General features: G+C 40.0%; 1 protein-coding gene across 1 annotated transcript in view; it reads right to left on the bottom strand.

The window, feature by feature from the left end:
• Positions 1-654: 654 nt before the first annotated feature.
• The window catches only part of Kcnd2 (potassium voltage-gated channel subfamily D member 2), a 493004-nt gene continuing 466902 nt past the window's right edge, over positions 655-26756 (bottom strand). The window contains exons 2-6 of the mRNA XM_038319769.1: positions 15238-15400; positions 5177-5272; positions 4391-4483; positions 1848-2095; positions 655-832 (exon numbers count right to left, since the gene is read on the bottom strand). Of these exons, the coding sequence (XP_038175697.1) occupies positions 655-832; positions 1848-2095; positions 4391-4483; positions 5177-5272; positions 15238-15400 (778 nt within the window). The remainder of the gene's footprint in view (positions 833-1847; positions 2096-4390; positions 4484-5176; positions 5273-15237; positions 15401-26756) is intronic.

Raw genomic sequence — 26756 nt, 5'->3', positions numbered from 1 at the left:
CATGAGAAACACTGCAGTGCTAAAAGGAGTTTATGTGCACAGCCCGTCATGGAACATGGACAATCAGCTCATTGTAAGTGCACAGAAAGTTCCCCTTTCTACAGGTATAGTTTATCATGCCTATTCTGAAGACAACATAAGGAAACTGAGATCACTGCTCCAAAGAATTCTAGCATGCATTAGGATGGTTTCCTTCAGTCCATATAAATGGATCGTATGACTTTTGTCATCTACGATAATCTTCGCCAGAGCCAATGTTCATGGTTTTAACAGGAAAAATTTTTATCAAAATGTTTTCCATATTTTTTTGTTTTGCATTCAACTGGAACATTATGTTCAAAGATTCATTTTGTTTATTTTCTTAAAAAAGAGTCCTGATCATAAGAAGCATCAATAGATGGTATTCCATTGTGCTCATTCACAAAGTCAAAGGACCACAGAGTCTTCCTCTGTGAGCAGGTTGAACTCTGTCTCGAAATGCCCTTTGTTCTTCCAATTCATATCCTCCACTTTGAAAGCTTTATTTTTTTCCACTTCCAAACTTCTTGGTTTACTGTCTTAATCTGCAAAAAAGGATTATTATTTCTTCTTTCTTCTACTTTTGATTCTTTTCATAGTCAGGGTTCCAATTCTCTTAGACCTGTGACAATTGTCTTACAAAGCAGACACCCTGACAATATTTCCTCCCGAGTACTCTGGAGACTCTGGCCTGTCATCACCTTCTGGCGTGGTTACTGGTGGTGTTGGGATGCTTATTATTGCTGTGGTCACGTAAGGTTGTTCACAGTTTAGTTTAACGCACTCTTCCATTTTGGCATTTAAGCTGGATCGGCTGTTTGAGGAAAAAGTACGTTTGAACATGTAAGCTATTGAATTTTTTTCCTTGGAAACTGAAGAATGTATATTTTACTACTAATAAATAGTATTTAAACACATAAACAATAGCATATTTGAAACAATTTTAATATATATTATCTTAAATGTTAGCTCATTAACATGAATTATATTCCTAAAATCATGGTCAACTTACTTCAATCAATTGTTTCTCAAAGTATATTCTATACAAATATAAAAGGAGCTCAGATAAGAATTATATGTCTGAGATGACCAAAGTGAAATAGTTTTTTTGAGGGGTGAAGTCTTTGAGAGGCTTAAGGTGCCAGCATGGAATGTCATTTCATCGAGATTTTATAACATTTCTGGCCATAAAATCTTATAGGTGGTGTTTTGCTGCAGCGCACAGTTCCTTGAAAGTAACCCACTTAATGATGGTCATATAAGACCCTCAACATAACAGCTGTAAGTATCTAAAACTTGAAGGTTTCTCCAAGTAATAGTCTTACACTTGTAGAAAGTGAGACAAGTTCCCATGTCAAACTTTCTGTGAGGACAAGGAGGAGGGAGGAGCAGGGAGTTTGATGTTGGGTATCTTCCCGGTCACTCTGGACTTTATGTGTTGAGACAGGGTCTTCTGCTGACTCACCAACTCCAATTAGTCGAGCTACCCAAGTTGTCCCCAGGATTGCCTGTCTCTGCCTCCCAAGTGATAGGATTATATGCCCCTGTAATGTATGACCACCTTTGATGTGGATCCTAGGGGATTTGAACTCAAGTCCTCAGGTTTTCATGGCAATCAGTTTACCCAAGAAGCTATCCCCTCTGCCTCCTAATGCAACTCTTGACCCTTACTGAATGCTTGCTTTGTTTTGTCAGTTTTGCCTCCCTTGTTTTCTAGGAACTAGGACTTAGTGGACAGATGGGTTGTAGCCTGATTGCAACAGACACGGTCTAGGAACCAGGACAGGCATTTATATCATAAACCCAGATGACAGGGGAATCCCAGGTACCTGTTGGATAGCGGGGTTCTCTCCACACATCGGATCTGAATTGTGCTGAGCTCCTGCACACTGCCTCGATGGCTTCCCGACACATTGGCATTAGGAATGCGGAACGTTTTTTTGTGTCGCCGTGAGCAGCAAGTGCTGGTGATCCCTTGTTGTGAGGACAAGGAGGGGCTGTGACTTGAAGGACGGTTAACCGTGGCAACCTCCATACAGCTTTCTTCAAAGACTTGCTCATCCACAAACTCATGGTTCTGCGCGAGAGTGGGACGAAGGCAGAGAAATGATATTTTCAATGGAAAAGAGATTAAATATCACCATTTTAAAAATTGGCTAGACTTGATCCAATAGGTAAGTAATAGGACTGTCCAAAAGACTAAAATATGAAAGTAAAAATTCCTCTAGGGAAATTTTTTTCGTGGAGAAGAATCTTTCTAGCTAGATGTAGAGGCTGACACGAGCAAGCTGATTCGGTGTTTATTTATAGGCCAACATTTATTTTATTTTGAATATCATTTGTTACCATAAGCATAAAATCAGGATGTCATAAACTAACAAAACCTCTTAAATGAATATAAATAATATTCATAAGGAATTTGTAAACTCCTAGTGACTTTATTATGCAGACTAAACTTATAAAAAGAGACTACTGCAACAGACTATCTTAAGTTAGATTGCCTGTCACATATTAGCAAATACCTTCACGTGTTATAGAAACATTTTCAATTAGACAGTGAGAAACCTCAGGCAGTCCTGTTCCTTTTGATGCTACCCTAAGATTCTCAAAGTGCAGACAGCTATTATTTATTAGTAAAGAATGCAACATATGTACGTATCTCACAAGAGATTAGCTCCAAGCTTGGAGGTCTTTCCTTACCCCTATTCATCATCCTTTCTATTTTCCTAACTCCACACTCAGAACAAACGGTGAGGTTCATCATTTCACGACCATGCTTTACAGACCACATACAAATTTTAATTTAAAAATAGGAAAGAATTGCGTCCTGTAACGCCTACATACGAATTTTGCCTCAGAAATGTTAGAGCAAACATTCTTTAGCATGAATTACTGGGGAAGGACTGCAATTACTATTTTATCTCTCTGTGTGTAGAAATAGCCTTATAATGAAAGGCTTCGCACATTTTAGATTTCACTTAACCATCCCTCATCCTAAAATATTAGTAAAGCAATTGAAGCAGCTCATAGTCTAATGGGAAACAGATTGTTTTAGTTACTCATTTTGTCATTTCTTTGCCGAGAATAGCATTTTGAAGCACACAGAATTCAGCATTCTACTGTTTAGAGCATGGGGAACAATGATTAGGTGACAGAATTTCATGTCGCTTTTTGTAGCACAAAGGATTTATGATCTGTGTTTTTCTCATCCGGTGCATACGCAGCACACATGATAACAGTCGTAGCACACGGCAAGTCAGACTTATCTCTTCTGGAGTGGAATCAAAGAAGCTGCTTTGCTTCTGGTTGCTCTCTCTTTTTCTGGGTAGCTCAAACTAGACTGTATTTCTTGGCGTTGAGGACATTTTATTTTTTCTTTAGAAATATCTTTCAGTGATAAAATAGTGGCAAAGACAAAAGAGTGACACATAAATCTATTTTTAATCTGTCACTCAACTTTGAAATTGTTCTCCGATTACATTAGAAGCACATGTATGGCTTTATTTAAAATTTAAATATAGTCATGTAACTTCCCCGATTAAATCTCTAAATTTTCCACTTCTCATGAGATAATCATCACCTGTCTATCTCGACAGTGCAGGACCGAGCCACTGTCTTTCCCGCACCTCCTAGTGACCTTCGTACTCTTTCTCTGCCTCCTCTCCCGTTTGTCTGCTCTCTTTCTGCTCTTAGATATCCTCTTGCAAGTGCAAACCTAAGCCTTTCATGGCTGTGCCATCTCTCCACCTCTTACATTGACTTCTGCTGTCACCATGTCTTTGACTACCTCCAAATTCATTATGGACACGTTTGCTGTGGAAGAATTCCCACTGATCGTAAGCAAGCCAGGAGACAGAGACTTTTCTGTATCTACGATACTCTGAGATTATCATTTTACTGTACTAAAGATATAATTATTAAGTATCTATCTCTATTCATTATACCTGTGAGTAAAAGAAATATGTGCTTTCTCATCCTTTCTCTCCTTGTCGTTTTTTGTGGCAGCTTTGATAGTTTCTTTATTTAGATATAAAGACACTTGAAATTTTATTAGTTTTCCTGTGTAAATAGTTTTACAAACACAGAAGAAAAATATTTTATTTGGAAGGTATCTTTCGCTCTTTCTTCATCTGGTATCTTGGATTGGATTTAATGGAGCCACTTAAGGCCAAGCATCTATAATAACTATAGCAATTTCCAAGTTGAATTGTAACTACGTAATTTCAATTACTGTGGAGTTGTCTGTACCCTTCCTTTTAGCATACTTTTGGGAGATTCAGAGACTCAAATCCTGCTTGGAGACATCATGTTTGCACAGAAGTGAGCAGCATGGCAGTCAGGGTACAAGGCCGCAGCTCCGCGGTCTCCTTACCGTGGTTTTCTCCAGGCAGTGAAGCAGGTGGTGGTGCTGGGTCTCGAAACTGGATCCGGATTTGCTAACGAAGGCTGGTTCGTCCTCTGAAGACTGCAACACAGGGAAGACACGGAACTGCCTTTTAATTTGTAAGTGAGGAGAATCTGGGCTCCCCATGGGTGCAGAGAGTTCCGGCCTGCTTTCTGAGCCTGGCTGGCAACACTTTACTCATTAAAAATAGACAAATGTATAATTAAGTCTGGGTAATCAGCAGGTTCATTTCCACTTTGTCTTTTAAGACTGCACCTTCTTGAAGCAAAAATGGAACTCCGTATTAGAGTACGTTTATTGAGTTTATCAGGAGTTTGCCAAGTTCTGCTGTGACCATGTGGCCTTTGTAATACTTATTGAGTGCTGTTCTCTCTTCAATGGAAGTAGAGAAGGATATCATGTCTCGCCCCAGACTCCTATCAAAGTGTACTTTTAAATATATGTGAATATATAAGAACTTGAATGAATGAGAAGTTTTTACATCATCCATTTCACAGTGGACAGGATGTCAGTGGACAGCGTGGAGCTGGGATTCCTTAGTGAAAAGAGAAATCATGACCACTGGAAGTATGTCCTAGCACACGTTCTAAGCTCTTATAGGCAACTACAGTGTACAGCGGAGAGTTATAAAAATGTCATTCAGTGTTTCACTGGTCATTGTCATAATCACCCACAATAAAATCCTATGGTTAAGTGGCGCTGAATCACGACCATGCTGATGAGCCCAAAGCGAAGTGAAGGGTTTGACTGTACCTGCAGTTGGTTGCTGAGTAGCCCGTTCCGTTTGCTCTGCATGTAGGCATTTGCACTTCCGCTTTTGGCTGCCCGGATCCTGGCCAGTCTTGCTTTCTACAGGGGAAGAAAATCAAAGATCCTGTGAACACTGATGAATTCTGTTTATAAGTCAGAGAATGAACTCTTTTAAAAGAAGTTATTATTTATGGTGGTGTGTGTGTGTGTGTGTGTGTGTGTGTGTGTGTGTGTGATGTGTGTGGTGTGCACGTCATAGCTCACATGTGTGGCGGTCAGAGCACAGCTTTGATAGAGATCTCATGCTGGTTTCTGAGTTTTAGACTCAGGTCTTGGGATGCCAAGCCTTTACTCACTGAGCCCTGGTGGTGGCCTGCAGAAAATGGATCCTGTGCAATCCTACGAACAACAGACATATTTTCAAAGTAAACCCGCTTCCCAGCTGAAAGTATTCAAAACGCTCCTCCCAGTTTTGAGTGATTTCTTATTAACTGTCTTGGAGCTGGCTTATGCAGTTCAAAATTAGGATTCATCTTCATAGTAAGATCAAATTATTTTGTTATTCTTTCAAATTTTTTTTTGAGGAGCGAAATAACAGTTTCACTTGACTTATACTTCCTCCAATCTGCGTAATGTGATGAAGTGGAAACCACAGGCCCAGCAAAGCAGCTGTCGACTCTTGTTCATGTCACTTGTTTCTTATTTAAAACTTAGTAACTTGTTTCCAGGAATGAGCTGAGACTTCCCCTCCCTCCTTCTCTCTCATGTTCTTGCTTCCGTCTCTACTCCCTCCCTCCTTTCTTTTTTCTTTCTCTTTCTTTCTCTCCTATCTTTCCTTCCTACTTTCTCCTCCCTTCTTCCCTCCCTCTCTCCCTTCCTTTTCCCTCATTCTCTCTTTACCCCTCTCCTTCGCTCCCTATCTTTCTCTAAATTCACTATTATCCAGTACCTGTCGACCCTAATTGATTGTTTCATTTACAGCTATGCTATGAAATTGATCGATGGAGAGCCCAGGCTGAGTCACAACACGTGATCTTAAAATCCTCGACAATTTGATTTGGGTAATTTGATGTCGGCACAGGTTTGTTCATTGATATATTCACTTGATTTCTATTTTACTCTTGAATCTGTTGAGATAAAGTATGCAATGAGTCTACCCAAATGGATTTTGAAAACTACTAAACTTTCAAAGCATTTCCCATAGACTGCTCTTGTGTTTGGAGGATTTCGTATGATTATCCAGTGGTGAGCTTGTCAGTGCAGCGTCATCTACCACGACAACCGGTGGCGAGCTTTCTAATCTCTGCTACATGGCTACCTTCTGACTATCATGGAGGAAACCTGATTTCCCACCACAGACAGCACATTATGGGGACCACTCCTTATGACTAAAGGGTAACCAGCTTATGCAACAAAACAAGGGGTGGTGACTTGGTCAAGAAGTTTCTTGCAAACTTACTCTAAGAAGTCCACTCTCCCTTTTACGAACAATCCATAATTACACTACCTTAAGGTCTCAAGGTCTGGAATGCTGTTTAGTGTAAAAATACAAAAACTGTTTCCATTCTAAAAATAGAACAAAGATGTATGCCATGAAGAAAATTGCTAACATCACAAAGACACACACAAAGCAAGTAGTCTGACTCTTGGCCATTCTCTGTAGCCAAGGGCTGGTGTATGACCTGTCAGAAGCTAAGTACATGCATGTACATGTCTTAACACAGCTGGGAAGACATGAAATTAAGTAGTTTATTCATCTAGGAACTTAATCTAGGAACATACACACAGATGACTATAAATTTCATGGCTGTATGATATGCCACTGTTCCAATAAAGTATGCTTTATTTAGTCAACTATTGACTAAATATTGGTTTCTTAAGTACTGAGAATTGAAGCCAGGGTTTTATGCATGCGGGGCAAGTGCTCTACTGCTCATTTATATCCCTGGTCTTTTCTGCTGATTTTTAAATTTTAATTTGACAGGGATTATACAGGGGGTGGTGTGAAGAAGAGGTTGGAAGGAGGGCACATGGGAGGAGTTGGAGGGAAATAATGTATTATTATCTTGAATCCCCCTGAGCTGAAATTAAAGGTGGTATTGAACCACTTGATTGGAATGGTAGGAGCTGATCTCTAGTCCTCTGGAAAAGGTGCAAGCTCTCTTAACATTCATCTTTTCAGTCACTGTGTTTTATTTAATACTTTGAAGAAAGGGATTTTTTAACTGGGAGAGGCTAGCACTAAACTGATCTCGCTTCATGTCCCTGAGAAGCTGGGATCACAGGCATGTTTTAGCACAATTATCTTCCATTTGTTGTTGTTTTGAGACAGGCTCTTATGAAATTCAGGTTGGCCTTGAGTATATTAAATAGCTGAGGTTGACTGTTGGAAGGCCTTGCTGGCTGGCCAGAGGTTTCAGGCTCTCACGGCCTGGCAACTTTTTTCCAAAGCTTGACAACATGGAGACTGATGTGGGATGCCCTTCTGTATGCTGTGAATGTTTTATTTCCATTACTTAATAAAGAAGCTGATTTGACCAATAGCCAGGCGAAATAGAACCTGGTGGGAAATCCAAGAAAGATAAAAGGAAAAGGAAGGCAGAGACTGAGAGATCCAGCAGCTGCCAGAGAAGCAAGATGTGAGGTAAGAAGCCACAAGACTCATAGTGAAATATAGACTATTAGAAATGGCTTAATTCAAGTTGTAAAAGCTAGTTAATAATAAGTCTGAACTAATAGGCCAAATAGTTTATAATTAATATAAACCTCTGAGTGTTTATTTGGGAACTGTTTGGCAGGAGAAAAAATTCCAGTTACAGGAGACTTCCTCCCTCCCCTGCAGAAACTTCTGATTTCTTTCTGCTATTATCTGGATAGTGGCCCTGGACCTTGAGAGCTGATCTTATCTAAATGCTGTCTCTAAGCCAGCTGCCTGGTTTATCTTTAGCTTGACCCTTGACACAGATTGCTGCTAGAGGACTTGTGCTAGGAGCTCTACTGTAGAACCCTACTGCCACATACAGAGCCTTGTGATAGGAGAGTGCCACTTAATACAAATTAGGTTTTTGTCCCCAGGCTCCCCAATCCTATATATTCTTTATTCTCTGGAATAAAGTTGAGCTGATTGACTCAGTCTGTCTCCAGGCTGGCTGTCTCTGTTGTACTCACAGCTCTCCAAACCCTATTCCCCATTTTTGCTCCCTCCACTCTCATGGACCAGTGCAATCAATGACCTGGAGGAAGAAGCAGAGCCACAGCTGGCCTCAGGATGGTCATTGAATTTCTAAACCTCCTTTCTCCACTTCTCAAGTTCTCGGATCACAGGCATGCTTGTCAATCAAAACTTTAAAGTGGCCTTTGCCATAGCAAGCAAGACTGCTTCCTTTGAGCATTGTGGTGACAAACTTCAGATGGCAGACATGCTTTCATATGGGAGGGGAGACACACACACATACACACACAGAGAGAGAGAGAGAGACAGAGAGACAGAGACAGAGACAGAGAGACAGAGACAGAGAGAGACAGAGAGAAAGTGTGAGAGAAACAAAGAGATATACACAGAGACAGAGAGAAACACACACATACACAGAGAGACACACACACATACACACAGAGAGAAACAGAGACAGAGAGAGAGACAGACAGACAGACAGACAGACACACACACACACACACACACAGAGAGAGAGAGAGAGAGAGAGAGAGAGAGAGAGAGAGAGCGCTTTGGCAGGTTTTATGGACTTCTCATTTCATCTGCTTCTTTGAGAGGGGTGTTGGGGTGTTGAGCTGTCTCAAACACCATTTATCACCATGGCTTAGGTTCTGCTCTTTCTTCCTTCACCCCTGTGCTTTGTGTGTGCCGATTCCGTTTTAAATAATGTACTGAATCAAGATCGTTTCTCAACGTAATGGGAACAATTGACAAATATCACTTCTGTTGTCAGTATAAAGTTTAGATCACTGAAAACATTTCATCAGTACTGGGGAATTAAGTTGGAAGGGAGGAAGAAAACCTTTGCCTTCAAAAGCTGTGAGTCAGGGCTAGGTTTTCAGACCAAACTCAAGATAATGGCACTGACAAGCATGCAGGAAAATGCCCTAGAATTGTCCCAATCAATGGCAAACAAGACTGTTTACCTATTGATTTCTAGGAAGTGTACATGGTGATTTCACTCCTTTCAACTGTTCAAACATTCATTCCCTATTCAATCCACCACGTTTCTTCTGTTCTTCTGCTTCACACTCTCCCTTCTCCATCTCCTGCATTTCTGTGCTTCTTCCCTCTCCTTCTCTCCCCCTCCATTTCCTCCATCCCTACTGTCTTGTATATTGCTTTTCCTATATCATAGTCACCTCTCTCACCTATTCTCTAAGTATTAGGCAGCAATTTGAGTAGTGCTGACTTTTTTCTTTGAAACATGTACCATAAACAAAACTGCTGTCCATCACAGGAGAATGGTATATCTTTCATCACATAATAAGAAGTTTATACGTGCTAGTTGTAGCAGGAGGGGCCGCTTGTTGGTTCCTGGCTACCCGGCTAGCTTAGACCCAAAATAATCACACAGAAACACACTGCTTGGCCCATGAGCTCTAGCTTCTTATTCATTAACTCTTATATCAATTTAACCAAGTTCTATTAATCTGTATATTGTCACATGGCTGTGGCTTACCAGGTAAAGTTCTCAGCACCTATCTCCAGTAGCTCCATGGCATCTCTCTGACTCTGCCCCTCTTTCCCCCAGCATTCAGACTAGCTTTGCCCACCTAGTTGTGTTCTTCCCTGCTGTAGGCTCAAAGCAGTTCTTTATTCATTAACCAATAAAAGCAACACATAGACAGAAGGACCTCCTACATCAGCTAGTAGCAATCACTAACACATCAAGTCTTAGCCTTCTGTAAAAAAAAAAAAAATTGAGGAGAAAGGAGAGCTGGCGGGCTGACCAATCCTGTAACTACCCAGGCTGCAAACCAGGGTTATTTGTTGGCCCACCCAAATATCCACCCCATCTGTGGTCAGCTAGAGTATGTGAAGAGACTGGTCCTGCAGATCCAAAGCTGCAGGATTTCCACAACACAAGGCAACAGCAGGATAAACAGGAGGTGCTCCAGTGAGGATGCAGCATCAATAGTGCAGCAGAAACTAGAAGACTGGAACCAGATCAATGACTCTTTGCAAAGAACAGTTGCAAGTAAAGATAGATGAACAAAAGCATTTGCTGCATGACTCACCATGCTACACTAAGCTTGGATGACAAGACTCCCTTCCCTTTTTTCTTTTCTTTTTTTCTCTCTTAAAATATTTTAGCAGGGGGCTGCAAGGGCAGAAGGCAGATACCCAAGGATGGGAAGTATATGGGACAGAGATGTATGATGTGGAAGACAGAAAGACTAAATGAAAAGAGAGTTAAACTTTTTGTTTTAAAGACAGAACATCCATTTGTAGTAAGCCATGCACTGTATTAGTAAAAGAACCACCTGTTCATTTGTCTTAATTTCATCCACAACGTTTTTTTTCAGTTTGCTGTACTACTGTGAGTTAATTGGCTTAATGCATCCCGTGGAGTGCCATACCAAATACCTGTTGAATCCTAGCCTTTACCATCTGTGATTATAGCTTTGGTTCCAGCAGGTAATTGCAAGAGATTGCTTTACAAAGTTGCTTCAGGAACTCGCTTTTCATGTGGCCTACACAGTATGACAGTCATAGCAATACTGGCTGTGTAATGAGAGGTTAAGAGAGAGCAGTCCCTTCAATCCCCTACTTGTGCCTCAGAGAAAATAGCAGCTTCTTGCAGTAGCAAAGTACCAGCAGTCAGAATGCAAATTAGGATGAGGTTTTAGTAAATGTGGTGAACCATAGTGTTACTGAATCAAAAAATATTTTCAATACTTTGGGAAGATAGAGGTATCCCTGGCAGTCTAGTGATTGAAAGAATGTCTCTCTTTTTACTAACCCGAGACAATTCATCACTCCTAAAATATTGGCTCCCACAGTCCCTGCCTAAACCAGGTGGTCCAGACATCATCACACCACAGTTTGCTTCTTCCGTTCACGGCTCAAATGTTCCATGTGGACGGATGTAGCACACCAAGCTCTGTCCGCTCTGGAGGTCTGAAGGAGTTTATTGGATTATTTCCATCTGCTAAAGAAAATAGCTGCTCCAGAAAGGAGTCAAGCCAAAGCCATGCAAGATGCGAGTGGAAGAGAGCATCTTAGACGGTGTGCTATTCCCAGTTTGAACGTGTGGGTAAGCCCAGAGAGGGAGCCTTGGCAGGCACGGTGCTGGGATTCGGCTCAGTGGAATGAGTGAATGAAATGAACAGTGAGCAAGAGGACTCACAGCTAGGAGAGGCACACAGGGAGCTATGTGAGAGGGCATCAGAGGCAAGGTCATTCATATATATTATATATTAATATTTTAATGTATATGGATATTCAGATTTTATATATTTGAATAATGCTAAAGTTCTCTGGTCTTGGGACTAAACCAACAGGTGTGATCACATGAAAGACCTCTGTAAAACTGAAATAATGATGCAAGCTTTGCAAGAGATTATGACTATAATGACATGTTAAAATCCTCCATGGCATAGTCGAAACCCTGGATGGAGACAGTTGTTTTGGTATTATCACATATTGTGTGGTAAATTCATGTTAGCTTTGAACAGGCATACGACTATGTAGTCTCATTCATATTTCCAAACAGGATAACTTCTTGCTTCAAAATATCACCCTTATGATCTAGTATTCTACCAGTTAAGATTTACTTCTGGCAAATAAACTCTATTTAATATGCTGACTTTTCAATGACAGGATGAAAAATCAATCTAATAAGGTGCAATTGCCAGTAGTTGGGGTAGAACAGGGTACCACAGTTGGTGCCTGTCTTCACTCCCAGGTTGGTACTCAGTAAAGACTATCAAGGGCTGAGAAGAATGGAGTAAATGATGCATTGCTTTGAAGGTGGGAATGTGTAGGAAACAGGACTCAGTATGAGGAAGGGCCTAGAAGGGAAATCCCCTGACAGTACTGGCAGTAAATCTCTCACACGCATACAATGTATGTTTCCGTCCTTGTTTAAGGTTGGAGCCAGCCACAGACCCAAACACAGAAAACTACAATTTCATAATACTATTTTAATTGGTCCATTTGAGTGTTGCTGTTATTGAATTGTTCCTGAGTAGAGTGCTTGCTTGACTGAATTATTGGTTATTTTTCTGCACCTGTGATATTTGCTCACCGAGGATCCAGACACAGATTAATATAAATCATCTTAATCTAATGGAAATTTAGTCTGTTTTGTTTCCAATCTCTCAAGATAGAAAGTAGGGAGCAGTCCTTGGTAACTTATTTTATTTAATATACACGTTCATCTTGAGATTATGCTTAGTTTATGGGACACAGGCTTTTCACTGGGCATACTATATTAGGTTATTATATCTGGCTTTATTAAGTCTATTTCTCTAGTAGTCACATGCAGAATTCATTACACTGTGGCAGAAGTTTGGAATATAAACAAGAGTTTAAAAATGCTGAAAAAAACATTCATGAAGTACACTTGTCAATTATTGTGCTTTATACTATCACATCTATTTAGCTTTGGTCTTCAAATTTATTAAGGTATAAATAGTTGCAAGCATTTTCCCCGCTTTGTAACTGGTCCCATCATGGAGTTTCAACATGCTTGTCAATATTTTATAGCATGCGTAAAGTATAACCTCTCACAAGGTAACCGTTGAGTGAATGACCATGATCTTGCATAGGTACATTCTGTGGAGAGCACATTTATATCATCTGTCAGAGAAGGCTTTCTTTGAACTTGTTTAGCCTTAGAACTGCTTGCTTTAAGGAAATCCAAATATTAAAAAGATATTCTCATTTTTGTTGTTATACATGATATTCTTTGCAGAATAAAAACAACCCACAGCTATTTGTGCTTCGGATTGTTTGTAAGTGGTTTTTATACTAACAGAAGGCCTAAAATGGAGACAGGTAAATGGCCAGAGTTAAGCTCTTTGGAGGATGATTGCTATTTCAGTGTCTGTGAGTGCCTTGGAGAGGGGTTTTGCTGTGTGGCTAGAGCCACTCGAAAGGTCCCTTGTAGAAGTTCCTGGAACCAGTCCTCAGAGCTCTGCTCCAGATGTGTCTTGCAAGGGATGGGAATGGCAGAGAGTGCCTATTCATCTTGCTCCTTTCCTCCCTTCTTTCTCTTTCTTAACATTTCCAGTCTAGGGGATTATTAGAAATCCACAGAAATTTTGTCTGAATTATTTATTGCTGCTCTGGAAAATAATTTAAAGCTAGCAATTTGTTCATCAATGGGGGAGGAATTCCTTAAAGCAACCAGCTCTAATGTTGGCTAAGCAGAAGGAAAAGTGCTCTCTGACCTTGTACATGAATGAGGTCTCTGCAGAATGTGACGTCCCTATAAGGAATCACTGAGATTATCCAAGGGTTCCCTTTTTAGGGTTTATACTTTACTGTTGCTACACATTGCTGACCACCATGTTTAAACTCCATTAGGAGACCAGTCACAAAGCCAGTAGTTCATTAAATTGCTGGTGATGTCTTGCAGGTGCCCTGAATTATCTAGGTTGTGCACCAAATGAAATGTAGTTATGAATAGAGTTTGGGCATTTTAAAGTCGATGCTTTCTGGAAAGGGTAAAAATGCAGTGGCTATGCAGAATACAGGAAATGTAGCATTGTAAGTACAGAGAAAGATTTCCAAAGTGATTTCTAAGCAAAAGGGACTCTAAGAAGATGACTCTTTTGATGTAGAAGGAGGAAGGCATATGTACTAATACTCATCCAGTTTTTCTGAGAAGCACGCAGTGTCAGTGTTAAGTGATTTATTAAACTTAGATTTCCAAATCAGATTTTCACGGTCTTACCAATCAGTCTCAAGATGGTTCCGAGAGAAGGGGACTATCAATGAGCACCAAACTACATCTCAGATGTTCTTCTCACCTGACTCAGGAAGTAGAGAATAACTGATTTATGCCCTTCCCCTTGCTCAGACTGGCTTACACTGAAAGTTTGGTCTTTAACTTTTTAGTTACATGATCTTATAATGGCTTGATTCCTGGAAACTTTAGAATTCCCACCCATTAAATGGGCAGAATGATGGCAACCAAATCCTGGAGTTTGGTGAAGACTATATAAATGATGATTTGAATATTACACCATTTCCTGGCTCATAGGGAGTCATCGGAATATTGAATGTTGCTAATTATAAGTTATTATAAGTTAACTATAAGCTTACACAATGTATATTTCTGCGAATCATCATAGTCTTCTTGTTTCTCCCACTTTACACACAAGTCTATACTGGGATTATTTTTAAAGGCATTAAGTACTTCGAGTAAAGTTCAGAGGCACAGGAAACTACTAGAAAAAAACTATTAGGAAAACAACAACAACAACAACAACAACAACAAACCAAAGAACAACAACTCAGGTCCAAACGCTCAGGATTTTCCTAATTCCTGTCTCAAATGAGTGAAGGAGCTGCGATACACATCTTGGTTCTCATTCATAGCCCTCTCTTATTTGGAACCTGTCTGATCTCTGCTGGATAAGGACTAAATGAATTAGATCTAGAAATCATATTTTAATAATAATTCTTAACCATATGTATCTGAATAAACTGTTATTAGGTCTGTTCACAATTACCCCTTACTTTCTACCTACTGCCCCATCAAAGCCATTCTCTGCCCACTGGTAATCTAAAAGGGGCTGTGTGACCAACTTTGGCTAAAGCATCAGAGGCGCCAGGGTCTGGGGCTACTTCACAAAAGCCCATAGGAGGCAGAGTGCAATTCATCATGCCCATGACCGTAGCGGTGTAGTGCATGGGGAGTTTCCATTTCTAGACTGGTAATGGACCAGTAGTATGGTCTTGATCTATATCCACTCACATTAGTGAAAACACAATCCCTTGTTTTAAGCCTCTGAGATGCTAGGATTTTTTTTTTTTAAATCATTAACCTGTTACTGAATGAACGGAGAGGATTTTTAAAGAAGATCGCCACGCTGCTTTCACGGAGTTCAACGCCTACCTTCTGCGCCCTTCGTTTGTCTGCTCGCTGGTTTTGGTGGTAGATCCGACTGAAGTTGGACACGATCACAGGCACAGGTAGCGCAATGACTAGCACTCCACTCAGTGAGCAGATGGAACCAAATATCTTCCCTGCTATGGTTTTCGGCACCATGTCACCATACCTGGGTCAGAGGAAAAATAACTGACATAAGTCATGGGCAACAGTTCCGCCTGTTACAAACAGTTCTTTTCTTTTTAGCTTTAGGTCAAATGAGTCTTGGGAAACATCTCTATTTCTACTTCATGACTACAATATGCAAGGTGCCAAACTAGTAAGTGAGAAATTATGAATATAAGACTTGCAAAACTTACCTTTCAACCTTGTAGAAAATGATAACTTTTCAAAACCCCCCAGACTAGAAAGTATTTAAAGCCTGATGATGTCATGATAGTTTTTCAATTTGCCTTTTATATAATGTGGCATAGTTTTTTTACATTTATTAATAGTCAATATTTCTATGCTGGAATTTATAGTCTAGATGACACACTTTTCTACTTAATTGTTTTCAGCACTGGATGGGTGATAAAATTTAAGCAGGAAAAGTAGGACAGTATATCACATGTCTTTCGTTTTCTCCAATCATTGTGAAAACAAACCTTGAAAGATTCCCATTAACCTTCGCTTGTGATGTCCCATAGTCATTTCTCATGATAACCTTCCCAGTCCTGTGCTGGTGTGTGATAGCTGACAGTTCTCTCAAACACTTTGTTCTTTGCTTTGGTATTTTTTTACTTTCTTACCTCACTGGGAGCGCCTTTCTCATTTTTTTTTCCTGGCTTCTTTCCCTTCATCTGATTTCTAAAGCTTTGCATAATTTATATCTCAGTTTTGAATCCTTTTGCCTTTTCAATCAACGCCATAGCTTAAGGTTGGTTTTCTGTAGAAGTACCCTAATTTGCACTGACAGCCTCTGTGGATGGATCTCCTGTATGTGAGACCCCCTACCTTCAGTGGTTTGGTCTGATTATTTCTAAACCTGGATGCCTAAAAGTCAACAAAACTGCAAACTAGACAAAACAGGGCTTGTCTGTTTCCAGCTTCCTCTGTCAACTCTCAAATCACTTTTCACAGTTTGCTGTCTATATAGTTAGCAAAATTCTCCCACCCTGACCCCTCCACATTCTTAAGCCAGTACTAACTGACCTACCCAGTCCCTATTAGAGTCACGCCTTATCTTTCAGTTACCCCTTTCATCTCTGACTAAGACATTAAAAAAACCCATGTAGGCCTCTTTCCTCAGCTTCCACTTGCTCACTAACCAACAAGCAGAGCAACTTGTTCACCCTTCCCACATTTACCACAATACAACTCATGGACTAGAGCTCCGCTTTTAAGATGGAAACTGACCAATTGATGCTTCATTTCAGCTTTCCAATGGTTTTGAAACTAAAGCAAATTGAAACTTAGCCCCATTGACACCAGATTATGGCAACACCATGACTACTTAGTCCCTGGCTACTTCTACTAGATTCTGCCACACTCCCTGTCCTGTGGGCACTCTGGCCATTTGGCCTTCTGTTTAGTGTGTGGTGGCACTTAGATGTCCTCATTCCAAAAACTATTTCCAATTCACACTGTTCACAGTTGCTATTCCCTTCTTTCATTGTTCCATGACAACTTCTCATTTTGTTACTTTCACAGTTCACCTGGGATATAGTATTTATTTTTTATTCTTGTTTGTGAGAATGGGGATTGAACATTGTACATGCTAACCAGGGGTTACATCACTGAGCTACATCTCTCATCTGATATCTTCTCCTTACTTTTCATTCTTCATAAAAATAAAGTTGACAGGGTCAGAGCTGTTTGACTTTATCTCTTTCGAGCATGAAGCAGGCTCTTACTGTATATCAGTTAAATGCATTCATTGTTTCCTTCTTTAATAATAGAGGTTGTCTAAGGCTTAATTCTTGGGAAAGAATACCGCATCTTCAGGTATTTATTGGGAAATGATCACCCTTACTAACATGGTTCTTGTGAGAAAACATTTTTTAAAATATTTATTTATTTATTATGTATACAATATTCTGTCTGCGTGTATGCCCACTGGCCAGAAGAGGGCACCAGATCCCATTACAGATGGTTGTGAGCCACCATGTGGTTGCTGGGAATTGAACTCAGGACCTTTGGAAGAGCAGGCAATGCTCTTAACCTCTGAGCCATCTCTCCAGCCCCATGAGAAAACATTGTTATGTTAACCTGTAGATGGGAGAAATTGGCCGAGGACAGGGCAGTGACAGTAACAGACGGGATGCTGACCAGCATCGTATTTGAGGATCCCACTGGGGCTCTTTGAGTCTTTAGTTACTCATTCTAGTGTTTGCAGGTGATCAGAAGTGAAGCCAATTCACGATGATTCAAATTCCTGCACCAGAATGTCTGTATAGTGTTAATTATTGCCCAGCTTCTGTGACTACATGCAGGGTTGCATAACTGGTATAAGATTTCTGAACACTGCCCAGATCAGAAATTGATTAAAAGTCAAACTGGTAACAAATTAGAAGTGTTTCCAGCAGCATTGGCTCGTGTTACATCAGACACCTTCACTGTGACCTTGGCTCTGCTCACATCCCTGTAGCACTTTTCCTAACACATGCAGGCACACACGCCACAGTCAGAACACACTTAAGTGCTGGTTCCCAAGGACTTCGTTCTCAACTACTGTTTGAAGTTTCATACAAAGTCTTTGAATTCATGCATCTCTTCTACTTACTCAATGCCCCAAATGGTACAATACGATTAGTCACAAAAAGAACTAAAGTGAATCCACATATATTTATTTTTTATTTATCTATGTATGCATGTGTGTCTGTATATACACATGCATGCATCTATCATCTATTTGACTTTTTATTAATCTTCTCATTTTTCAGTTTATGTAGGCATGAAAAATTACTAGTTTTTAGGCACAACGTATTATAAATCAAATTTTATTAATATCCATTCATTTTCTTTATTTGACATTTTTACAAAAATTCTACGGCATAGAGATCTCAAAAAAGGAAAAATCATATTTGCGTAGTTTTGAACTCTAAATGGCAGGTGACTTCTTTTATTCATATGCTTTCTCTCTGACCTGAAGACAATATATATATGTTCACATAATAAATGAAAAGCGTTGTAATCCTTCACTTCCCTAGAAAAGTCATGGCTTTTCATGTGCAAATCTATTTTCCATGAATACTAGGAGGGAAGACAAACATGGTGTTTAAAAAACAGTCACACATGCAGAAGGGATCTTCTTTCAAAAGGAAGGAAGTGTTGATGGTAAAATAATCCCGATGTTCAGTCTCTCCCCTGCTCATTTTGTTGTTCTATGATGAAAAGTCACAAGTTGCCTGGTATGAGGGATAGAATGGCTGGATCCCACACAGGTGCAGTGAAGCCCAGAAGAATCATGACTGCTGATGGAGCCAGGTTCTGGGTCCACTATACTGTGTATCAACTACTAAACAGTTAAAATAAACACAGCTCTATCTGGGCAGAAATAAATTCTTAGAGTTATATTTGAATGATTACTGCTCTCTTCTCTTCTCCTTTCCCCTCTTCTCTCTCTGTGATTGATTTTTGTGTGTTGGAGGTTTTATTTTTATTTTTATTTTGGCTTGAGTACTAATCCAAGAGGTATAAGAAACAATTTCTTCTGACCTGGAAACTGGATTACTTATTAACCAATATTTCTATCCCTCAGGGTCTCAGTGGCTATGTTATTCATGGATTTTCTGCCATCAACTTGCAATCTAGAAGGATCACAGCTTGATGGATAGTTTTTTAGTAGCTGCAATGTTTGCAAATAGCAAATGACTTTTTAAAGTGTTGCCATATAACACCTGCTTGTGGTACAGAACTTGTTTGCCAGAGGGGCCCTGGTATTAATTTCAGTGGTAGGATTTCTCTGTGACATTTTGAAATCAACTTTTGCCTAAAAGCTACGCTGATTTTGAGCTTGCCTGTTTTGCCCTAAAAGTCAGTCCTTCTCTCCTACATAGTTTGAGAACTTCACGTACATTTTCCAAGTATTGTGAGCCTCTATTAACCCAAGAAGGGGCAACTAAAAGATCCTCTTTCATAACTAGAGGTCTTGACTGGAAGTAAATAGATTTTCAGGGAATTCATGAATAAAGCTCAGAGGGGTTGTCCAGAAGACAGTTCTACCCGTTCACATTATTTCCCTTTCCTTAGATCTTTTAATTTGTTTGCTTGTTTGTTTTGCTGGAGAGGAATCCTCATGCTGGGTTCCTCTCTACTCTATGACTGAATCCTTAAGAGTTGAAAAACAAAACAAAGCAAAACAAAAACAATTAATCTAGATTCTCTTCCATAACTATAGGTCTTTTCATTAAGTTATTATCATGGATGAGTAACATTTAAAACATGATAACAGTTAAGGGGATCTGACTGTCATATACTGTTGATAAACGTTTGAATTCAATTGAACAAAAGAAAGGCTCTCAAATTATCTCCATGATTTTACAACTGCATAAATACTAACTGTCCACTAGGGGGCATAAAAACCTAAACGAAAGTTTGGAAACAAACCAGGTCTTTTCTGGTCTTCACAAGCTGAGATCCGGAAAAGTATTTCGAGTAAATTGCCCGCACAGATCCCTTATCTTGGTCTACATAAGCTCAACATTTAGGATATATTTTGAGCATCTTATTACTCAGGAAATAGTGGAACAGCACAAAAATCCCACCAATTTCATAGATTACCCAATTTCAAGGCGCTACCAAAAGGATACAGAATAATACCGACAATATTTTGCTTCTTCTAAAAAGATAAATCATCTTCTACAGTGTGTGTTATCACCAAAGCACAATTTTAAACAAGAAATTTTTTACTGGGACCCTGAGGATGACTATGAGGGACATTTAAGGACAGGGTGTGTATAGAGAAGGGGAAGGATGGCAGAGCTTCGATGTCTTCAGCCCATGGACTGAACATTTTCACCAAGTCCATGTAGCTTCATTCAGCCTTACTGACTGGGTTTCACTGGCCTCTGACTTTTTAACAAACAAATTCCCATCTCTCATTTTTCTTTTTACTAGCTTTCCGCATTTCGCATCATAAAAGGAAGGCTTTAAAGTTCATAAACGGAACAGATGATTGTAACGTCACGTCCTAATAAAGTATTTATTGCCAAAATGAATGCCAACATGAAAAGACTTTATAGTCCTGTCTGAAGAATGCTTTCTTATTTTCAAAGAGGCTTTTGATTATTTTTTTAAAGTTAAGACAGCATAAGCATAATTGATTATCGTGAGGCACACATTTGAAAGCAAACAAAATTATGCCCAAACTCTAATAGGAATGGTTTTCCCAGCTGTGGGACAACACAGGGAATTTTTTCTCTGCTTTGACCCTTGTCTTTCTTGTCAGGAGACCATTTTTTGCTGTTTTTAAGTCTGCTTATGTAATTCTTTGGCAGAAAAGCCCTAGATTCTGTCACCTATAAGAAAGAGCCGTGACCCCAATAGCGTTTCACCTTTTGACCACTGGTTCCCCTCTGCTACTTATCCACACACACCACATATTGTAATAGACATAGAAACCTCTTTGTTACCTGAACATAGCACGTTCCTTCATAACTCTAATACCAGGTGTGTCTAACCTTTTGACAATATACACAACATTATCATTTGCAACATTCATAATCAAGAACTGTGAAATATAGTCACAAAAAAGCACCTTAGTGTTTTGAGTAACTTTGCAATTTTATGTTGCCCAGCACTTATAACCATTCTGGGGCAAGTGGAAACTCTGGGCTGCAGGTTGGACTTGCCTGCAAGAATACAACTCTGTAATCGTGTTCTTTCTAGAACAAACATATTTGCATTCCCACTACATGAATCTGATGGGAAAACTACAGTTTAACCTTAATAAACTACAAATATCAGTTCTCACTTGATGAACGTCTTGACCTTCTTCTGGGGGTACAGTAAGTCTATCTATTCTCTCTTTTTTGTATTTTTCAACCAACAAACCACAATTAGTTTTTCTTTTTACAAGCCTGTTCTCTCTTGCTAAACCATGATGCCCAACAGGTCAAGGATCATGTCATCATCATAAACTCAACTTTAGTACAAACCTTGTCTATTGCTCAACAAATAGTTGGAGCACAATAAAAGTTTATTGCTTAAATAAACCAGTCAAGGTGATGTGTGATGGCACATAAGAAATATGGGAGGGACTGAGAAGAGATTCTTGTCTCCTGCTCTTTTTCTCACACCCAGGAACAGGTCATTAATTTCTCTTTTCCTTTCTGGCACTGTGTTTAATGTCCAGATAACTTGGTTCAATTCCCCATCAATGCATCATGCTTTTTGTACCTACAAGACTTGCAATCTTTAAACAAGACAAAGGTGTAGAGACTAGACACTTCCCTACTCCCTACATGCCTTTATTGTCACATGCTTAAGACAGCTGACTATGGACAGCATTTTGAAATGCCTTGACATTTTTTGATAGATTTTGTGACCTCAGATGCTCAGCAATTGGCATGAATAATGACTCTTTGCTATCTTAATCTCTCCCATCGTCCTGGGAAATGGCTGACGTTTTCATTTTACCAGTCTTGCCACTGCTAATCTTAGACTGGGAGCACTAGCAGTCTTCTGGAAAGATCACTGTATGCTGCTCACTTTGCCCAGCTGGGTCCACCATGGTTTTACTTGGGGAATGCATAAGAGGAAACATACTTGTCATCCGCCAAAATAAAATTATCCCAGCAAGCAGGTTAAAGCTCCCACAAATATGATCACTTGGTTTGGGGCCAATTTAGTGTCCCACACAGTGCTATGAAGCTGGTTTGCACAGTGGCTTTCTTCAGTTTCCTGCTGCTGTCACTTCCACCTCCGTTCCTCAATTTGATAGAATACCACCTCTGTGCAGGAACCCATTCTCCCATCCTTCCCCGAGGCTCTTTCTGAAAGAGCAAGTCATGATGGCTTCTTACAGTGTTGCCCAGCTGGCTAGGCCTCTCCATCACTTGCAGATACCATGGAGATATTTCATTCGAAATCATTCAAAGGCGCCTTTGCCCAGGGCGGGGAGGAGGAACTAGCCCCTAGGTTTAGGCCTTCATCACATACATTTCAGATGTTAGTCAGATAACTGAAAAGCCAGTAACCGAGTTATTTATTGTTAACGTTTTCATTTTACCTCACTTGAATTCGAATTGTCTAAAACCTATTAGCTACCACAGGCCTCAAGACACCTTAAATTGCGATTAAGTATTTACCTATTTTATTTTCAACTATGCATTTCAAATTACTTATGGATTATCCAGTAATGACCTAACACATCTCTAATTTCTAATTATGCCCAGACAGTCCTGAGAATTTTGCAAATTGTCTGTTTTGTAGGTCTTACAGAAAAGAATACATAAAATTGCAACTGCTTGCGAGACAGTGGGGCAGAGAACGAATCCCTTTTGGAACCTGTAGTATCTGAGGAGATAGTACAATTCCAAGCCATATGCCTTCTGACAGTTCTGGCAATACAGCTCTATTCCACTACCTCTTCTTCACCCTGTCCCCTGGCCTGAGCCCTTCCTATTCTGAAGGTCCAGGTTGAGTCTGACCACCATAGACCACATTCTTACAAGCCATGAGTCCAAACTGAAGGTTCATCTTGGTCCATAATTTGCGCATCTTTTGGCCTAGCCGCCAACTAGAAACTTGATGCTAAAAAAAGTCTTCATTTTGTGTGTATGTGGAAGTTCAAGGACAATTTGTGGGAGGTGATTCTCTCTTCTAATCACGTCAGAGCTGTGGCTATTGAACTCTGGTTGTGAAACTCAGGCCAGCTGTTTTTCCCCACTGTGTCCTCTTGCTGGAACTTCAGAGCATTTTAAAGATGAATAATGTGCAGCTTCATATACACAGTTATTCTTTCAATACTAAAGAAAGGGAGCCCAGAGAAGCTGTGCTTTTGCATGTGCTATGCTGCGGTGCCGGAGAATTGTCTGTATTCTGTCAATTATGTTTTAAATAAACGCTGATTGGCCAGGCAGGAAGTATAGGCGGGAAAACCAGACAGGAAGAAGAAATGATGCAATGAGAACAGGAAAATTTTGGGAAGGAGGAAGTTGATTCCTCCCAATCCATGCAGATCACTGAGGAAGCAGGATGTGACCTGCCAGCTGAAAAAGGTACCAATCAGCTTATAACTTATGGAGATCTCTGTGTGATTTTCTTTGGGGCTTGCTGGCTGTGGGGAACCGGGCAGGACAGAAACCCCAACAACCAGGCCCTCATGTTACAATGCTGTGTGTGTATATGCATGCACACACACATGTGTGAGTGTGTGTGTGTGTGTGCTTGTGTGTATGTGTGTTATGTGTTCATATGTGTGAGTACACACTGTACACCTGTAAGGGAGAAACTGGCATCAGTGTCTTCCTCAATCATTCAGTGCCTTATAATTGAGGTATTTTCTTTTATTTGAACCCAAAGCTCACTGACTCAACTAGTCTATATAGCTAGCATGATTCAGGTAGCCTCTGCCTCTTCTCGTGAAGATATCTGTATAGATTCTGGGAATTCAAATTCAGGTCCTCGTGTTTTCCTAGCAGGTGCTTTATTTACCCAATGAGCCATTTCCCCAGACTCAAACTACAATGCCGGTTCCCAAAGACAACTGATATTTGCACTAAAATCCCATTCTTCAGGCTAGTCTGGAAATTGTCTATATCCTTAAAGGAACTTTATTTTTGATGAGAAACTAAAGGCTCATGTTTACATGAGAGGTCTTAGGAGAGTAAGTCTTTTTGGATCAATGTGAGGCCAAGTTAACTCCTAAGATTAAATGAAGATACTATATACATTCAAGGTCTAGATTGCTTTGTCTTTTCAGAAGAGATTAAAGAATTGATTGGGAATTCTATCAACTATAGAAGATATACATGAAGAGAGTATTAAATAACTTCAGGTCTCTATTTGTATCGTTCTACTGTGCCATAATTATCTATAAAATGCTCTAACGGTTGCCTTCTCATTGTATCTGTTTAAATATCACCAACAAAAACTAAATTTAATTAAACAGTAAAGTATCCAAGTTTAAATATAAACCAACTTAAAATCTGTAGAATAACATTTGTCTCAAAATACATTTAAAAAAGAAAAAATGGAGTTCTATTGCATGAAAATAAAACTGAGAATTAAACTTTAAAAAAAATAGCAGATAAAATCCTGTATTACAAGGACAATCAACATACAAATTCTTACACCCCCTTTCCATGTTCCTATCTGCATGTAGCTTTCCAGACGGGAAATTATTATAACGTAATACCTTTTCAAATACAAATACAGCTTGTGCTCACATTCTAAGCAAAACATCGCTTCCTGTCTTCACGAAAGAATGGGCTTTATGGTGGAATTTTCATCACATGGCTATAATACCGCAGAGCAGATTGCAACCATCAACACAAGAAGTCACCATGAGCAGGGGTTAGGCGAGAGTGAGGAGTAGTTCGGGGCTAAAGGCTTCAATGGGAGCTGGAAACGTGTGAAGGCATGGGAAGAATTGGAGCCACAGGGGCCATGTGTGTCACCTTACAACATGCACAACAGGAGCAGAAACACTTGCCCCTCTTCCGCAGCCTCCTGCAGGCCCACTGATTACCTTTCCCAGGTAGAACAGCAGATGCCTGCCAGCTTAGGGGACTGCAACCTGCTGGCATCTGCACAATTGAGGGGACCAGGAAGCCAGAACTCAGGGTGTTTTCTCCAAATCTAGCACAGCTCACACCTCAGAATCAAGATTTCTATTTGGTAGAATGCAGTATTTGGGCCCAGATCCAAAGGTATTGGATTTTTTTTTTTGGGGGGGGGAAGGGGTGTCAAACATCATTTTATACTTCTTTAATATTTAAAAGTACTTGAAGAGTGTACAAATAATTCTTAACATGTGGTCCTTTGAAACACAAATGCGACGCTAGATTGGCCTGGGTAGCTTGCTAATTTCTACTGTAGACATTATGGCAATATTAACTTTATTTTATTTAAAAAATCTTATGAATTCTTTGAGAATGTTGCACAATGCATTTTGAGCATATCTATATGCACCCCTAATGCCATCTTGAAACTCCTCCACGTTCAGCCCCAATTCCCTACTGACCCCCAACTTTACATCCCTTTTAAATCAGTCCATCCATAACCTCCAGTTTGTGCCCTTTGGGGTGTGAAGCCATCCACACTGTGAAGCGGTCAACATGCCAGAAGCGACACCCTGAAAACAAAACTCGCTATGCCCACTAGGCCATAAGCGCTTCATTGTTCCTTATTTGAGTGGGGGTTGAAGCCCTCCACAGCCTGTGCTAGGATACCTACTGGCTTGATCTTCCTAAGACAACCACAAGGGTTCTGAGTCACACGCAGAGAGGCTGTTATTTTGCTGATCCCCCCCAACTCTTACTCTTTAAATGAAGAGTATTTGCTAGAACGTGAACCCCAGCAGTGAGACTATTTCACTGGGAGCAGCAACACATGTCACTGTCATGTCACCCCGTGTTTTTGAACAACTACACGCAATTCAGCTTCTTCACTTTAAAACCTGAGACGGTTATACCTTCTTCCAGGGCAGGCTCCAGGGTTTTCAGTTTCGGGCGGGGGTGGAGGAGGACCACTCCTCCTCCAATCTACTCTGAGCAGAGAACAAGATAAGGAATCAGGATTTCTGTTTGGGTAGAATGCAGAGGGGGAAAACAACCACCCAGATGGAAAGCAGTATTATAAAGATGTAAATTGGATTCGGTGATTGTAAAAATGTTCCACTTGTGTGAAATGGGCACACTGTGTAATGAAAGCCGGTCTCAGGGGCTTCCAAGCTTTGTGGTGACTCAGTGCTGGCAAGGGGCTCTTAATTAGAACAAATTGTTTCAGAACAGAACCACCGAGAATGCCATCAGTAATAAATTAAAGTCATATTTTAAAGGCAGGTGAATACATGTGAACCAGGTTGCTTTTATAAACCACAGTTTCACCATTAGCTTATTTGACCACGCATCTTTCAGTGGTAGAAGTCTTTTGTTTCTGTTGTTGTTAGATTTGTTGTTAGTTTTTATTACAGTCATGAAAGTCTATAGCTAAACATACCAGAGACTGGCTGTTACTCATAAATTTACATTTAAAAATATCTTATGCTCAAAGGAGACTATAAGATTGCCAGTGAGGGTTCTGGCAATAAAGTGGAAATATACGATGTGATGTGTGCCTTAAATTAAGAACAAGAAAGAACTCAGTGGTGCCATTATGGGTGTCATTAGTGTGAATAGCAAAGATACTCTCAAAATCTGTTTGACAACTAGGTGCTTCTCCCGCTAATGCGGGCTTATGATAGTGTGTGTTTGCAGTGGTAGGGGAAAGCCTGTGGGGTTGTCAATACTCCAGGAACCTGAGAACAGTGCTTTGTGATCAATGGTGGTTGAGTTTCATTATGAGAAGAGATGCTGAAATTTGAAACAATAGTACATTCC

Source organism: Arvicola amphibius, chromosome 2, assembly GCF_903992535.2.
Source record: "Arvicola amphibius chromosome 2, mArvAmp1.2, whole genome shotgun sequence".
NCBI lineage: Eukaryota > Metazoa > Chordata > Mammalia > Rodentia > Cricetidae > Arvicola > Arvicola amphibius.
This window is presented reverse-complemented; position numbering and strand designations above follow the sequence as displayed.